The sequence below is a fragment of the Macaca mulatta genome, chromosome 4 (genome assembly GCF_049350105.2).
Source record: "Macaca mulatta isolate MMU2019108-1 chromosome 4, T2T-MMU8v2.0, whole genome shotgun sequence".
Classification (NCBI taxonomy): Eukaryota; Metazoa; Chordata; class Mammalia; order Primates; family Cercopithecidae; genus Macaca; species Macaca mulatta.
In genome coordinates, this window is record NC_133409.1 from 158,565,984 (window position 1) to 158,582,230 (window position 16,247).

At 43.2% G+C, this 16,247-nt stretch overlaps 2 protein-coding genes across 2 annotated transcripts in view; both read right to left on the bottom strand.

The window, feature by feature from the left end:
• The window catches only part of ACOT13 (acyl-CoA thioesterase 13), a 202,374-nt gene that overhangs the window by 159,705 nt on the left and 26,422 nt on the right, over positions 1-16,247 (bottom strand). The window lies entirely within an intron of this gene.
• ALDH5A1 (aldehyde dehydrogenase 5 family member A1) overlaps positions 7,110-16,247 on the bottom strand; it is a 35,560-nt gene continuing 26,422 nt past the window's right edge. Inside the window, exons 8-10 of the mRNA XM_001101142.5 lie at positions 15,827-15,996; positions 11,857-11,915; positions 7,110-10,520 (exon numbers count right to left, since the gene is read on the bottom strand). Of these exons, the coding sequence (XP_001101142.1) occupies positions 10,315-10,520; positions 11,857-11,915; positions 15,827-15,996 (435 nt within the window). The 3' untranslated portion in view covers positions 7,110-10,314. The remainder of the gene's footprint in view (positions 10,521-11,856; positions 11,916-15,826; positions 15,997-16,247) is intronic.

The window sequence follows — 16,247 nt, forward strand, 5'->3', positions numbered from 1 at the left end:
CCTTCCTCTGCGTGGGTGGTTCTCTGCTATTAACAGGCAGTCTGTCCCTAGTGCCAGAAGGCCCGCAGTGTGGTGGGGTGATTAGATTCTGGAGAGAGTATACTTAAGGCTACATCCTCTAATCTAGCTCTTACCAGTAATAAAGCCATTTTTAAAATGAGGGCCGGGCGTGGTGGCTCATGCCTGTAATCCCAGCACTTTGGAAGGCCAAGGCGGGTAGATCACTTGAGTCCAGGAGTTCGAGACCAGTCTAGGCAACATAGCCAAATCCTGTCTCAAAACACACACACACACACACACAAATTTAGCCGGTCATTGTGACACATGCCTGTAGTTCCAGCTACTCAGGAGACTGAGGTGGGAGGATTGCTTGAGCCCTGGGTATGGAGGTTGCAGTGAGCAGAGATTGGGCCACTGCACTCCAGCCTAGGTCACAGAACAAGGCTGTCTCAGAAAAAAAAAAAAAAAAAAAAAAAAAAAAAGGCAGATTGAGGTATAATTTACTTACAGCAAACTGCACATAGTACAATTTGATGCTTTGATGTGCACATCTGTGAAACCATGACCACAATCAGGCTGTTGAACAAACATAATTACCCATAAAAGTTTCCTCGTGGCTCTTTGTAATCCCCCTCTCCCCTGGCAATCACTAGAGATAAGCTTGAATTTTCTGGAGTTTCATCTACAGTAGTACTGTATGGAGATTTCCCCTCAAACAAGAAGTAGTTCCTTCCTTTCCAGGCTGTTTTAACTCACTCCATTAGCAACTGTGAACAGAAGTTCTCTGAAAAGGAATTTGAAGGAAAGAGACTTTATTGCTGTGAACAGCTTCCAAATCACAGAGATACGGCCTTCTGTGTAAAACAAAGATGTGTTTCAAAAAACAAAGCAAGGGTTCTGGATTTATAGCAACATTCCAGCCAGGTTTCCAATCAGGTTCACATGTAAAGGAAGGATTGAAACTTGCTTAGTTCTGATTGGTCAGTGTAGCTGAGTTCTGGTTGGTTGATACAGAGGATGCCTGGTTGGTTGATACATCTAGGCCCTGATTGGTTAAGGCAGGTGAGCTCTGATTGGTTCAGGTGAGCTCTGGAGTCCCCAGATTGAACAAAGGTGTGGGTTTTTTGGGGAACTCAGAACACCTATGTGACATCTAATTAGCAAATGCTCACTTAGGTGTTTTTTGTTTGTTTGAGACAGGGTCTTGCTCTGCCCAGGCTGGAGTGCAGTGGCACCATCATGGCTCACTGCAGCATGGACCTCCCAGGCTCAAGTGATCCTCCTGCCTCTCAGCTTCGTGAGTAGTTGGGACTTCAGGTGTGGGCTAATTTTTGTAGAGATGTGGAGCGGGGGTGGGGGGGCCGGTGTCTCACTATGCTGTCCAGACTGGTCTCAAACTCCTGGGCTCAAGTGATCCACCTGCCTCTGCCTCCCAAAGTGCTGGGATTACTGGTGTGAGCTACAGTGCCAGGTCCCACTTAGGTCTATTTTAAATTTAGGCCCAGTTAACCACTGGGGATTCATCTTAAAGGATTGGCTCTTTCAAGTTCATGTTTGTTCACATAATTTTACTGAGATAAATGCTTGTTGAGGTATGAGAATGGGAATAGTGGTATTGTAGTTAAACTAATTAAGTGGCTCCTGGATCATCTTCAATCCTGTAAGAGTTCTGTATTAGTTTACTGAAAGAGCAAATACGAGGCTAAGGAACAAAATCTTTATAATTTCGACAATGATGACTTTCCATTACTGAAACTAAAGGAATATTTATTTATTTATTTAGAGACAGTCTTGCTCTGTTACCCAGGCTGGAGTGCAGTGGTGCAATCTTATTTACTGCAACCTCCGCCTCCTGGGTTCAAGTGATTCTTGTGCCTTAGCCTCCTGAGTAGCTGGGATTACAGATGTGTGTGTCACCACATTCGACTACTTTTTGTATTTTTAGTGGCAACAGGGTTTCGCCATGTTGGCAAGGCTAGTCTCGAACTCCTGGCTTCAAAGGACCCACCCGCCTCAGCCTCCCAAAATGTTGGGACTACAGGCATAAGCCACCAATGACTGGCTAGAAAATAAAGGATTTTTTAAAAATATTTTTTCAGTGTTGTGAGCTAAATTATTTTATTTCTTGTTTTGTTTTGTTTTGTTTTGAGATGGAGCCTCACTCTGTTACCCAGGCTGGAGTTTAGTGGTGTGATCTCAGCTCACTACAACCTCCGCTCCCCAGTTCAAGTGATTCTCCTGCCTCAGCTTCCCAGGTAGCTGGGATTACGGACGTCCACCACCACGCCGGGCTAATTTTTGTATTTTTAGTAGAGACAGAGTTTCACCATGTTGGCCAGGCTTGTCTTGAACTCCTGACCTCAAATGATTCACCGGCCTCGGCCTCCCGAAGTGCTGGGATTACAGGCGTGAGCCACTGCACCCGGCCAACTAAATTAATTGTATTACTTCAAAATTCATAGGTTGAAGCTCTAACCCCCAGTACCTCAGATGTATTTGGGGATAGAACCTTTAAAGGGGTGATTAAGTTAAAATGAGTAAAATGAGGTCATTAAGGTGGGTCTTAATCCAATTGACTGGTTTTCTTATTAGAAGAGATTAGGACCTGCAGAGAGACATCCGGGGCACACAGGCACAGAGGAAAGATCATGGGAGGACATGGCAAGAAGGCGGCCATCTACAAGCCAAGATGAGAGGCATCAGGAGAAAACAAACCTGTTGACACCTTGATTTCGGTCTTCTAGCATCCAGAACGCTGAGAAAAATACATTTCTGTTGCTTAAGCCACCCAGTCTGGTATTCTGTTACAGCAACACTAGCAAACTAGTATACAGAGGTAACTTAATCAGCCTAAGATTTAGCATAAAACTCTTATTTTAAAGGTTCCCAAAGTGAAGTATTATCCTATTGATCTTAGAGGAAAAATGAGATGTTTCCCAACATTCAGTCCTCAAGAGAGACCTACAGCCTCAGTGACTTCACTGAAAAACAGTCATTCCATTCCAGAAGGGGCCACAAGCAGGGGCTGGTAGTATTTCATTGCTCTGAGTGCTCGTTACATAGTGTATTGTTTCTGGGGATTCACTGAGCGATTCATTTATTCAATTATGTATCCTTTTTTTTTTTTTTTTTTTTTGCATGTATATTATAGTGAAATGATAGTTTAAAAAAGCTACCAATCTTGCCAAGTTACCTTCAAAGTCAGTTATGAAGAGGTACTGCCAGGGATTTCCTAGGTACAGATGAAACAGTTCTGTATCTTGATTCAGGTGGTGCCTACACAAATCTAACTATTGATGTGATCAAATTAGGTAGAGCAATACAAACACATACAAATGAGTGCACATAAAAATGAGTGAAATTGGAATCAGGCCTGGATTAAGTTTTGCACTGGTATCAGTTTCCTGGTTTTGATATATTACATAGGTAATAAGCGAACCACTGGGTGACTTATGCATTGTCTTTGCAACTTCTTATGAATTTATAATTATTTCAAAATTAAAAGATGTTCAGAAGGCAGGCCAGATCCACGTGATCAACAGTGAAATAAGCATTTCCATTAAAATCAGGAACAAAGTTAAGAAAGGAAAAAAAAAAAAGAAACAAAGTCACCATTTTTCCAACTAATTGGTCCCTAGAGCTGCTCTTTCTGAGTTGAGATTAGTGAGCAGCAAAGCTTCCTTTATTTGAAGCCTACATGGAGAGTATTATCACCTCTGTCCTCCTAAAGGTGATGAACCCAGAGTTACAGGACTGAGACTTTATTGCAGCAGGAAGAGAGCACATAGGCTTATATGGGCATGCCTGGCATAGCGACGTTTCTGTCAATGATGGACTGTATATATGATTTATGGACCCATGAGATAATGGAGCTGAAAAGTTCCTGTCACCTAGTGATGCTGTAGCCATCAAAACGTCCAATGCAGCCCAATGCATTACTCACGTTTGTGGTGATGCTGGTGTAAACAAACCTGCATTCTCAGTTGCATAACAGTATAGCACATACAATTACATACAGTATATAATACTTAATAAGTGACTATGCTACTGGTTTATGTATTTATTATATTGTACTTTTCATTGTTACTTTACAGTGTACTCCTTCTACTTAAGAACAGTTTATTGTAAAACAGTATGTGGCTGGGTGCAGTAGCCCACTCCTATAATCCCAGCACTTTGGGAGGCTGAGGCTGGAGGATTGCCTGAGACCAGGAGTTTGAGACCAGCCTAGACAACACGGTAAGACCCCATCTCTATAAAAAACATGTTTAAAAGTTAGCTGGGTGAGGTGGCGAATGCCTGTAGTCTCTGCTACTCAAGAGGCTGGGGTAGGAGGATCTCCTGAGCCCAGGAGGTCAAGGCTACAGTGAGCCCTGATGGTGCCGGTGCACTCCAGCCTAGATGACAGAGTGAGACCCTGTCTCAAAAACAAAACCAAACAAACAAAATACTGGGTTATACCAGCAGTATAAACCTGTCTTATTTACTGTGCCTCTTGATCGCATTATTTCCTCTTGTGCTTCAGTTAATCTTGTGTTGCTTTGTTCGTCACAGTCCCTGAGCATACAAAATCCATGGCTATTGTTGCTGGTAAGAGGCCAGCCACATCAAGTGACTGATCTTGAAACAAGAGATTAAGGACTACCAACCAATGGATCAAGGAGTTACAGCAGCTTTTGAGGCCCACTGCCAGATGAGAAGAAGCTTTGCTCAGGTTATTATTGCAACAAAGGAAGACACAGAAAAGACGCTGATACAATTCTGAAAGGATTACATCTATGACTCCATCAGGACCCTTGCTTGGGCTTGGGGTGATGTTACCAAGGAATGTATAAATGACATCTGGAAGAAGACACTCAAGAGGCTCATCCGTGACTTCAAAGGATTTGCCAAGGACAAGGAGGTTGCAAAAATCAACAAGGCTGTGGTTGAGACAGCAAACAATTTTAACCTGGGGGTGGAAGAGGACGACATTGAGGAGCTCCTACGGGTGGTTCCTGAGGAACTGACTAATGAGGAGTTGTTGGAACTGGAACAGGAACACATACCTGAGGAAGAGGCAAGGAAGAAAAAACTGCAGGAGAAGAAAAAGAATCACCATGAAAATGCACAGTGAAGAGTTGAGAAGTTTTTGCAGACCTCAGTAAGTGCCTTAAAAATTTTGAAAACATGGGCCCCTCAACACCAAAAGGGTTTCATTAACAGAGACGAATGTTCTTTGTGCATTATCTGCTTACAAGCAAATCTATGATGAAAAAGGAAAGCAAGCCAACTACCATGGACATATTTCTGATGCATGACAACTCATAAGAACCTCAGGTAGGTCCTTCAGGAAGTGTTCCAGAAGAAGACTCCTAGCGCCTTGTTATCCTAGCTCCATGCATTTTTTTTTTTTTTTTTTTTTTTGAGTCAGGGTCTCACCTTGTCACCCAGGCTGGAGTGCAGTGGTGCAGTCACGGCTCACTGCAGCCTTGACTTCCCGGGCTCAAGTGATCCTCCCGCCTCAGCCTCCTGAGTAGGTGAGATGACAGGTATGTGCCACCATACCTGGCTAATTTTTGTATTTTTTGTAGAGACAGGGTTTCACCATGTTGCCCAGGCTGGTCTTAAATTCCTGGGCTCAAGCGATCTGCCTGCCCCAGACTCCTGAAATGCTGGGATTACAGCCGTGAGCCACTGGGCCCAGCTGTCCCTGCGTGTTATTGCCCCTGAAGACCTTCTAGCAGGGCAAGATGAGGAGGTGGGAGACAGAAATATCCATGAATCTGACCCTTTGTAGGCCTAGGCTAATGTGTGTAATTGTGTCTTAGTTTTTAACAAAAAAAGTTTTAAAAAAATTTAAAATACAAAGAAGTTTGTGGAACAAGGATATAAAGAAAGAATATATTTTTATACAGTTCTGCAATTAGTTTGTGCTTTAAGCTAAGTGTGATCACAAAAGAGTCAAAAAGTTAAAAATTTTTAAAAATTTATATAGTAAAAAGTTATAGTAAGCTAAGGGTAATTTATTATTGAAGAAAGAAAAATATTATTTAATAAATTAATGTAGCCTAAGTGTAGAGTGTTTGTAAAGTCTATAGTAGTGTGCAGGGTATGTCCTAGGGCTTCACATTCACTCACCACTCACTCACTGACTCAGCTTCCAGTTCTGCAAGCTGCATTCATGGTAAGTGCCTTATACAAGTGTAGTTTTTAAATCTTTTATACTCGATTTTTACTGTACCTTTTTAATGTTTATATACATAAATATTTGCCATTGTCTTACAACTGCCTACAGTATTCAATACAGTAACGTGCTGTGCAAGTCTGTAACCCTAGGAGCAACAGGCTAGACCATATAGCCTAGCTGTGTAGGAGGTGGTATCATCCAGGTTTGTGTAAGTACTCTATGATGTTCGTACAAGGATGAAATTGCCTAATGATGCGTTTCTCAGAACATATCTCCGTTGTTGAGCAATACGTGATTGTATAATGTGAGACGACATTTGCAAAAACACTCATGTCCACTAAACCACTGGGCAGGGGTGTTGTCTGTGTTCTAAATTATGGTGAGGGCTGGCTACTGGTTGCACTCCCATAATACTAGCATTTTGGGAGGCTGAGGTGGGAGGGTGGCTTGAACCCAGGAGTTTGAGACCAGTCTGGGCAATACAGTGAGACCCTAACTTTCAAAAACTGAAAGAAAAATTAACTGGGTGTGGTGGCACGTGCCTGTGGTCCCAGCTACTCGGGAGGCAGAGGTGAGCAGCTTGTTTGAGCCCAGGAAATCATATCAGTGGGGCGTGTAGGAGAGAGAGGGAGGCCAATGTGTGACGGCTAGCCCATACCTCTTTCTGTGACCGCCACTCCTGCAAACCAGGTAAATTCTCAGTTCAGCTTAGCAAACATTCTATGAACACGTACCATGGACAAGCCCTTCTCTGGGTTCTAGGGTACATCATTTCACATGCTGGCTCCTGCCCCAAGACACTCACTGATTACGGCTCTCTGGGGAGGGAGTGCTATTTACACAAATGCGAACTGGTCTAATATCATCCAATAAAAACTCAAAAGATCACCAAGCAGGGGGGAAAAAGCACAACCAGACACCTTAACACAGGGAGAGGAAATTTTGTTCATTCAGCATTTATTAATCGCACACACAGCTCTGTCTGCAGACTAGACACTGAAACACACAATTGTCAAAAACTAGAAAAACGAGTTATGTCCACATTTTAAAAAAGCAAAACTTTATAAATTCCTTAGCACACTCATACCCAAGTTTTATCCCACAAAGTATAGCATGAAACAATGACAACATAAATATTCAAGTAAAATGCTATTTAAAATAGCTGCACATAGGTAATTAAAACACTAGGATCCAGTTTTTAGAGGAAAAAGTCATGTGGCACAATTTCAAGTTCCTAATTGAAGTTAACAATAAAACAGATTTGCTTACATTTGCTTCTGATCTTTATTTCTGCTGTGTCTCTTTAGTAGAATAAAGAAATGGCACTTCACATAAAATCATATTTAAAAGCTACTAAAATGCATGAACAGATGCAGATCAGCTCTTTAATGAGAATCCCTGCATAGCTGGAGGAAGTTCAAGGAGAACCGTTTTTTCAAGGCCGATAGAATCTTGTCATATGCCTAATTTCATCTACATTATCATTGCTGGGAAGTTCCTGCTGAGAACTCATGGTAGCAATGCTGGAAAACTACTTTCTTCACAGGAGGTGTTCAGTAAAATGCAATAATGCCTGATAAATGCAAGTAATGTCAATATCTCCCTCTTGGTCTAGATCAGGAGCTGGCAAACTTTTTCTTTAAGAAGACAAGTAGTAAATACTTTAGGCTATAAAATAGCCTAAAATTTTGCAGGCTATACTGTCCCTGTCCCGACTCTTCAACTCTGCCAAGAAAGCAGTCCCAGACCATATCATAAATGAATGGGTGTGGCTATGCTCTAATAACATTTTATTTATGGACACTGAAATCTGAATTTCATAGAATTTTCAGGTGCCATGAAATATTGTTCTTCTTTTGATTTTCTGCCCAATCGTTTGAAAACATATAAACCATTCTTAGTTCACGGGTTATATAAAAACAGGTGCCAGGCCAGGTTTGGTTCGTGGGCCATAGTTTGCCAACCCCTGATCTAATGGTCCTTTTCTACTCTGTGTTGTAAAATGTATATATTTTTAAAATCCCATTACATATGGCTACTTTATTTAAAAACAAAAATGTTCAGTTAAAAACACTTCTCTTTCTTCCCACAACCAATGACCATTTTACTAAACAATAAGCTATTTCCTTTAATTAGAAAATCGATCAAGGATATACAATGAGTCTCTGGCCTCAATTTATGAACCCATGAGCCAAATATGCAAGAAGACTCAAAACGTGCCACCCAGCCAAAGAATCTACTGGCTTACAATGTTAAAAATTTATTTAGAAGTATTCCTGCACACTTCTCAGCATTGGTAATCCAGTTATAAAAAATAATGTTGGAGCATTTATATTCTTAATAGAAAAAGAATGGATATATCTAAATCATAAGTAATTAAAATGTTATATAAAACCACCTAAAAACTATACAAATAAAGAGCAGACATTAACTGCCAAAATGCTGAGTATGTGATTCTTGACAGGGCCAGGGCAGTGTCACTAGGAAGAATTTCAGCTCCTCCTTCTCCTTGAGACCTTGGGGATGTGGCTAGTACACCCCAGGCCAGATGCTAGGCAGTTTCCTGTGTGCACAGGGACTTGCCAGACCTTTAGTTACTCAACCATAGCTTCCCAGTGGCTCAATGAGGGATGTTAAATCCTAGGTGGGGTTCAGGAGGAATTGCATCTAGCATTACTTTCATTCACATTTTCCTTCCACAACCCAGAATAACCACAAGATGTAAGTGGAGTCTCCACAGAGAGAGAGATGGGGAAAGGAAGGCGCTTCATCTCCACCTACTTGGCCGCCTAATTGGATTTGCATCTGTTTAAGATTACAGAGTCTTTCTTTCAAAGCGAGAGGCAATGCCCGTCATAGGGGCTTTTTGTGTGTGTGTTATTTGAATGATGAGCTATAAAAACTCTTATTAGATAAAAGGTGCCTGAAATTCAAGGGCTCATGCCTCTTCTACAAAGTGGATTGGCAATTACAGAAATTCTTTCCCTTTTGGGCTGACTGTGGTGAAAGTGCTTTTGCTCTTTTGGAGGTAAGGAAGCAGCACCACACTAGGACAGAAAGAACAGGCTGCAGGTGACAGCCACTTAGGCTCAGGTGGGTGGGCAAGTTGGCATTGGCCTCCTCCCATCTTGGCAAAGCCACTGACAGTAGGCAAGGAAGGGCTGGGCAGTGCTGCTTGTAACAGTGGCTCTTGTATGTCCTTAGAATTTTCATTTTTTTGTGAAGTGCTTTTACTTTCTCTCTGGCTCACAATATCGCAGGGAGCTAAGTAAGGCCTGTATGGAATCTCCACTGTATGCATGGGATGGGAGGTGCTCAACACACACCCAGGGCAACAAGGCAACAAGGCCACTTGGGGAAGGAGCCAGGCCACGCCACTGTGTGCCTTCCATCCTACCAAGCTGCTTCTGCTATTCTTCGCTTTACACTTCAGCTCATTTCCTCAAGGAAACGAAACAAAGTGGTGAACAGGACAGAAATGAAAACAGAATTCTTTAAGCGGTAAATTTAGGACAATAAAGATGTCAATTAAAAAATGGTTCAGGAATAGGAAGAGGTGCTTCTTCATGCCTCACAGAAGCACGGACAATTCTGTGCTATTTATTGTCTTTGAAAGAGGATTCACTCAAACCTCTGCTGCAACACCTCTAGAAGCACATTCGGTGCCTTCAGTGCCGAGCTGGCAGATGCCGGGGAGGGGTGCTGTGCCCCTCACCTGCCTGCCAGTCACAGTCAAGGGTCTCCTTCAAGGTGCTCTGGGCCCATGTTCTGTAGTGACGTTGGGGATGGTTGTGTCACTGCCTGGGCAGTGATCAAGTCTTTGTGACAGCCCAAGGGGCTGGGCCTGCCTCGTGCTGTGCCTGCTCTGAGGCAGTCGGGGCTGTGGTGGGGAGCTAGGGCCTCATTCTGTAAACCCAGTGCTGGTTCTCTGGGAGTCTGCAGTCACAGGCATGTGGCATATATTGGTCCCTAGTTAGGTTAAGGGCAGGGGTAGGATTTGCATCTGTTTAAGATTACGAGGACTGGATGAGTTTTGAAAAATTCACAATTCTGAAAACCTATTAGTTTATTTAAAATAATGGATGGCATGTACCTATATACGTAGGTAAGTCTCCTTTTAACTTTTTTTAAAGAACCAAAGAATCCTACAAGCCCCCATAACACACATACTTGAGTTCCAGATACTCATCAATGCCATACTTGGACCCCTCTCGCCCAAGGCCAGACTGCTTCACTCCACCAAAAGGGCACTCCACGGAGGAAATCAATCCTTCGTTGACGCCAACCATGCCCACTTCCAGCTGCTCTGCCACTCTCCAGATCTGGGCTGGGTCTTGAGAGTAAAAATAACCTGTCATAGGGATAAAAGGCATTTAGACAAGTCATTAAAGACATCATGTCTAAAGATGAGGGCACCACTGATGACTTTTTGTCCAGTCACTTGGGCCTGGAGTCTTCCCTGCTCCCACATAAAGTCCCAGGTTGGTCTTGTCCACTTTTTCATCTCAAAACCTTTGAAAGTCACCTCTTGCTTCAATTCTACTCTCACTATCTCCTATCGAGACCCTCTTCCTGTTTTCTACTATTCAACCCACCCTGCACACCTGTTAGATTTCCACATGACACTTTTGCCCAAGACTTTCGATTACTCCGATTATAAAATAAGGTTAAATTCCTTAGTGGGTATTCAACACCCTCTTCCCCCCAAGTAGTTTCAATCAACATTTCTGCTTCACCTTCCATTACTCCAATCACCAACCATCCTCTCCAAACCTGTCAGGCAAATTCTCCTCACCCTTTCTTACTTTGTTTCTGAACTCCCTTGGTACCCTCTGCCCAGCATCTCTCTCCTCCAATTTCTGCAAAACCAGATTTCTGTCCATCATTTATGACCTAGTTCAGGGTACGTCTTCCTCCACCATCACCCCATCGAGAAGGAAGAGACAAATGGTGAACACAGTGTTATAAAAGTTCTCGTGCACACATCTTACTCCAGCTTTATGATAACTCTAAGGGACCCCACAGCATGCTTATCATTCCTCTTCATATAAATAGTTCTCTTACAGCTAGAGGGGAAGCTTCTATACAGTTACAGTGGTATCTTATATGTCTTTGTATCTTCTGCAGTACTTCATTTGCTGTGGATGCTACTACGTAATTTTCTCAGGGTTATAGAGTACATACAGTGGTCACCTGGACCATCTCCAAACTAAAGGAATGGTAGCCATCAGTGAGGCACCTCTGCACGCACTATCTTCACTCCTTTCATTGTCCCTGATGCTCCTTGCTGATGCCCTTCCTCTTCTGTTCAGGCTTACAGGAGCCAGGCAAAAGGGAAGAAAAAATCACTTGGAATTTCTGGGGATTAAGCCTCTGAGAATGTGTGACTTTGAGATGTGTGCAGTTCTCCACCTAGAAAAGCAGAATAATGTGCACCTTCTCTTCTGCCCGCAGCTCTCCCTGCCCCACAGCTGTAATTAGAGACCTCCCAAATGTGTATCATGGGGACAAGGCGAAAGAACATGTCCTTGCACAAATCCAAATCCATTCCGCCACTTGGAAAGAAACAAAACACATACCTCATTGAAGTTTCTGTCTCATAACCCAGGGTGATGTTTAAAAGGTAAACCTGGCATGAGCTGGAGAAAAATGATTATGACTGGTATTGAACAAGGACAAACACCTACCTGCTAACCCAACGTCAGTGGCGTTAGCGATTGCTATAGCCTCCTCCTCTGTATCGAACCTGCCAAAGGTAAGATAGGTCATAAAATATGTAAGGGGGAGAGGAAAGGAAACCAGTTTTCTTTTCTTCTGATTTGTTTCCCAAATAATCACAAGGAGTAAATCAGAGTTTTGCAAAGAGATCCAAGAACAGATTGCAGAAGAAAGCAGCACCATTCCCCGAGATAACTCAGCAATCAAGGCTAGCATGCTCAAATCAATACTGGCTTCATCTTTCCTAAGAGAACAAGAAAAAAGCAGACCAACATGTAGGGAACTGTGGCATATCCCGAACATCAAACAAAATCCCTTAAAAAAAAGGATTACTATTCTTGGTACCCACTGAGAATATATAACGCTAATAACAACTACTTTAGAAGCCAGCCTGATGTAGCAGAAAGAAAACGTTCAGAAGGGGTTGGGGCCAGGTTCTAATGTGTTCTCCACCACTGCTTAACAATGGCATGATGCTTGGAATCTCCTCCTCTCTGAAATGAAGGAATGCACCAAAGCCCAGGCCATCTCTCTAAAATTTTATTTCAGGAATAAGATGTCAGTGGTATTTTTCTGTTGTTCCAGAATTGTATCTGGGGCAAAAAGTTCTAAGCACTCCAATTTCTAAATTCAGAGATCTACCAGTGGTTGGAACCAGCTGCCTTTCTGCAGGGCTTTTATAAAGGGAGACTGGGCAGAGTCAGCTCAGAAAAGTCAACTTGTCCAAGGGTACACAGGTATGAAGTAGCAAAGTCTAGAGCTACACCATAGTCAACTCCAAAGCTGCATTCCCAACCAATGCCTCCCTTTGATTTCCTGTGAAAATGTCCAGTTCACATTTCATGTAAAAAGTTTTTATTAAAACAAAGAAGATGGATGTTCTTCAAGTGGTCCATTTCCCCAGTAGTGGAATAAAAATAAACTTCATAAGCAAGATGTAACAAGGCCAGTGAAGTACATAAGAAGAAAGATTTCTGGTCCTGGATAAGATGGTACAGACAGCACCAGCTGCCAGCTGTCTCTGTGAACCCAATGCTGGACATACCAGAGGAGAGAGAAAGTGAATCATAGTCAAAACCAACAACAACAACAACAAAATCTCAATCAGCAACTAGCACCAAAAAATGCAAGACATTTCTGGAGACTAATAAATTGGTTGGCTCCTGGGGGAGAATGATGGCCTCAAGTGAGAGTGAGCTCGAGACCACCCATGCAGGGGTGGGTGGGGCAAGGGCAGGGCTGTGCATCTCCCCCCACACCTGTGAGTTCCAGGTGATCCTGCCTACAAACCTGGGTCCCTGGATCAATGGGACATTGCTACAGGTAGAAAAGCAGCAGGGCTGGCTTGGGGCAGTGAGCCAGGGCTCGTGCCCAGCAGGTACACCGGCCGTGGGAAACAAGTGCAGGCAGCGGCAACACCAGCACCCTCTTCTCCCCAACCTATTCCAATAGAGGGAACTGCAAAATACCCCAGGGGAAAGGATACTCGGGGTGGGGAAGTGGCACCGAGACTAGATTTCAACACTAGAGGCGCCCTCCGAGAGGCTCAACCCTTTGCCCTCCAAATGTATGAGAAGGAGCACAAACCAAGGCCTGAGCTTTTTACCACAACCCACGGGAGATATTATAAGCCAATGCTGCCAACGGTGCAAGGGATTAAAGATTATAGGGAAAATTACAAGACATCTGAGGAGCTCCAAGACTAAGAAGATAAAACAGCACAACCTATGGTGGAAGAGAATAAAAAATTTTTTTTAAAAAGGATAAATAGCCACAGCAAAGTAGGGGAGATTAATGAAGCAGGAAGAATCAGTTATGGGGAGGAACCCACTGGAGATATCAGGGATGGCAAAAACAATTGTTGAGATAAAGATCTTGGTGGGTGGGGTGGAAGCCAGAATGAGTATATCTTAAGAATGCATTAATATGCTGGCAGATGAGGGGAGGGACTCATAGAAGGCACCAGGAATGAAGAGATGGAATAAAGCGATAAGATAAATAGGGCACAGAAGTAGAAGTATCACAATAATAGACTTCTTGGAAAGCTAGAAAAGGATACATGAAAGGGAGAAGAATATCTGGAGAAATAATGACCCAAAATTTCCCAGGCCTAAACAAACCTGTTAGATATTAATGAGCCAGGCACAGTGGTTCATGCCTGTAATCCCAGCCCTTTGGGATGCTGAGGCGGGTGGATCACGTGAGGTCAGGAGTTTGAGACCATCCTGGCCAACATGGTGAAACCCCGTCTCTACTAAAAACATGAAAATTAGCAGGGCCTGGGGGTGGGCGCCTGTAATCCCAGCCACTCAGGAGGCTGAGACAGGAGAATCACTTGAACCCAGGAAGCAGAGGTTACACTGAGCTGGGATTGCACCACTGCACACCAGCTTGGGTGAGAGAGCGAGACTCCATCTAAAAACAAACAAACAAACAAACAAAAAAACCAAAACAAAACAAAAAACCATAATAAAGATATTCGGACCTCAACTGAAAAACCTCACTGTGTGCCATACCAGATAGTAAAATTTAAGAACATCAAAGATCAAGAGAAATTCTAAACGTTTCTAAAGAGAAAAACTAGATGCCTTTCAAAGAAGCAAGAATCAGATTTCTTGGCAACAACCCTGGATAAAAGTAGATAGAGGCCAGGCATGGTGACTCACACGTGTAATCCCGGCACTTTGGGAGGCTGAGGCAGTTGGATCATTTGAGGCCAGGAGTTCGAGGCCAGCCTGGCCAACATGGTGAAACCCTTTCTCTACTAAAAATATAAAAATTAGCCGGGTGTGGTGGCGTATGCCTGTAGTCCCAGCTACTCAGGAGGCTGAGGCAAGAGAATTGCTTGAACCCAGGAGGTGGAGGTTGCAGTGAGCCAAGATTGCGCCACTGCACTCAGCCTAGATGACAGAGTTAGACTCCATCTCAAAAAAAAAAAGTACATAAAAGATTAATATCTCCGAAGGGTTGAACCTAGAATTTTATCCAGGTAAATGACTATCTACTTGTGAATGGGAGATAAAAGACCACGAAAGGGCACAGAAAGTTCATTTCCTATGGACGCCAATAAAAGAATCCTTTGAGGTGTAATATATTAAGGAGAAAAACGAGTTCAGGTCTGGGCACAGTGGTTCATGCCTGTAATCCCACACTTTCAGAGGCCGAGGCGGGTGGATCATTTGAGGTCAGGATTCAACACCAGCCTGGCCAACATGGTGAAATGCCATCTCCACTACATTACAAAAAATTAGCCAGGCGTGGTGGTGTGTGCCTGGAGTCCCAGCTACTCGGGAGGCTGAAGCATGAGAATCGCTGAGATCATGCCACTGCACTCCAGCCTGGGTGACAGAGCAAGACTCCGTCTCAAAAAAAAAAAAAAAGAAGAAAAATGACTTCAGCAGAAAGAAAAAGAAAATTAAAGAATTTGAGGCCAGAATTTGAGGCCAGGTGCAGTGGCTCACATCTGTAATCCCAGCACTTTGGGAGGCAGAGGCGGGAGGATTACCTGAGGTCAGGATTTTCGAGACCAGCCTGGCCAACATGGTGAAATCCTGTCTCTACTAAAAATACAAAAAATTAGCCTGGTATGGTGGCGGGTGCCTATAGTCCTAGCTACTCTAGAGGCTGAGGCAGGAGAATTGCTTGAACCAAGGAGGCAGAGGTTGCAGTGAGCCAAGATCACACCATTGCACTGCAGCCTGGGCAACAGAGCGAAACTCTATCTCAAAAAAATAAAAAAAAAAGAGAATTTAATAAATTTTGTGGTCCAAATAAGTTATGAGTTTTTAAAAAAAACATAAATTGCACTCTGCTCTTCAATGGACTCAATACAACTGTCTGCCTCCTGGCCAGCCCTCAAAGCAGCCCAGGAATCTCTTTCAGGGTTTCCCATTCTCTTCTATTCTTCCTCCCATCTCCCCGCTGGCTGGAGAACCTTACTTGATAACTGGTGCCAGAGGCCCAAAAGTCTCTTCATGAGTGCACAGCATGTCCTGGGTGACATTGCTCAGCAGGGTGGGCTCAAAGAAATTTTTTCCAAGATGGTGTCGTTTTCCGCCTGTCACAATGGTGGCACCTTTAGAAACGGCATCATTCACCTGTTTCTCCACCTGCGTGATGAGGAAGAAAAAAAGCTTTCTACATGATACAATCTTTCAGAATGTTTAAACTGCAGAAAACTTTAACTACTTCTATCTTTTATCTTTTTTAAAAATGCAGGTTAACAATAAAGTATGCTGGTTTCCTTTTGTAGAAGGAACCACATTTGCACAGATTCAGAAGCAAGGGTGCCACCTTCATCCTTGCTCTTTGATATCTTCTAGCTGTTTGATCTTCCTATTTGTTGAATGGTCTAATATAT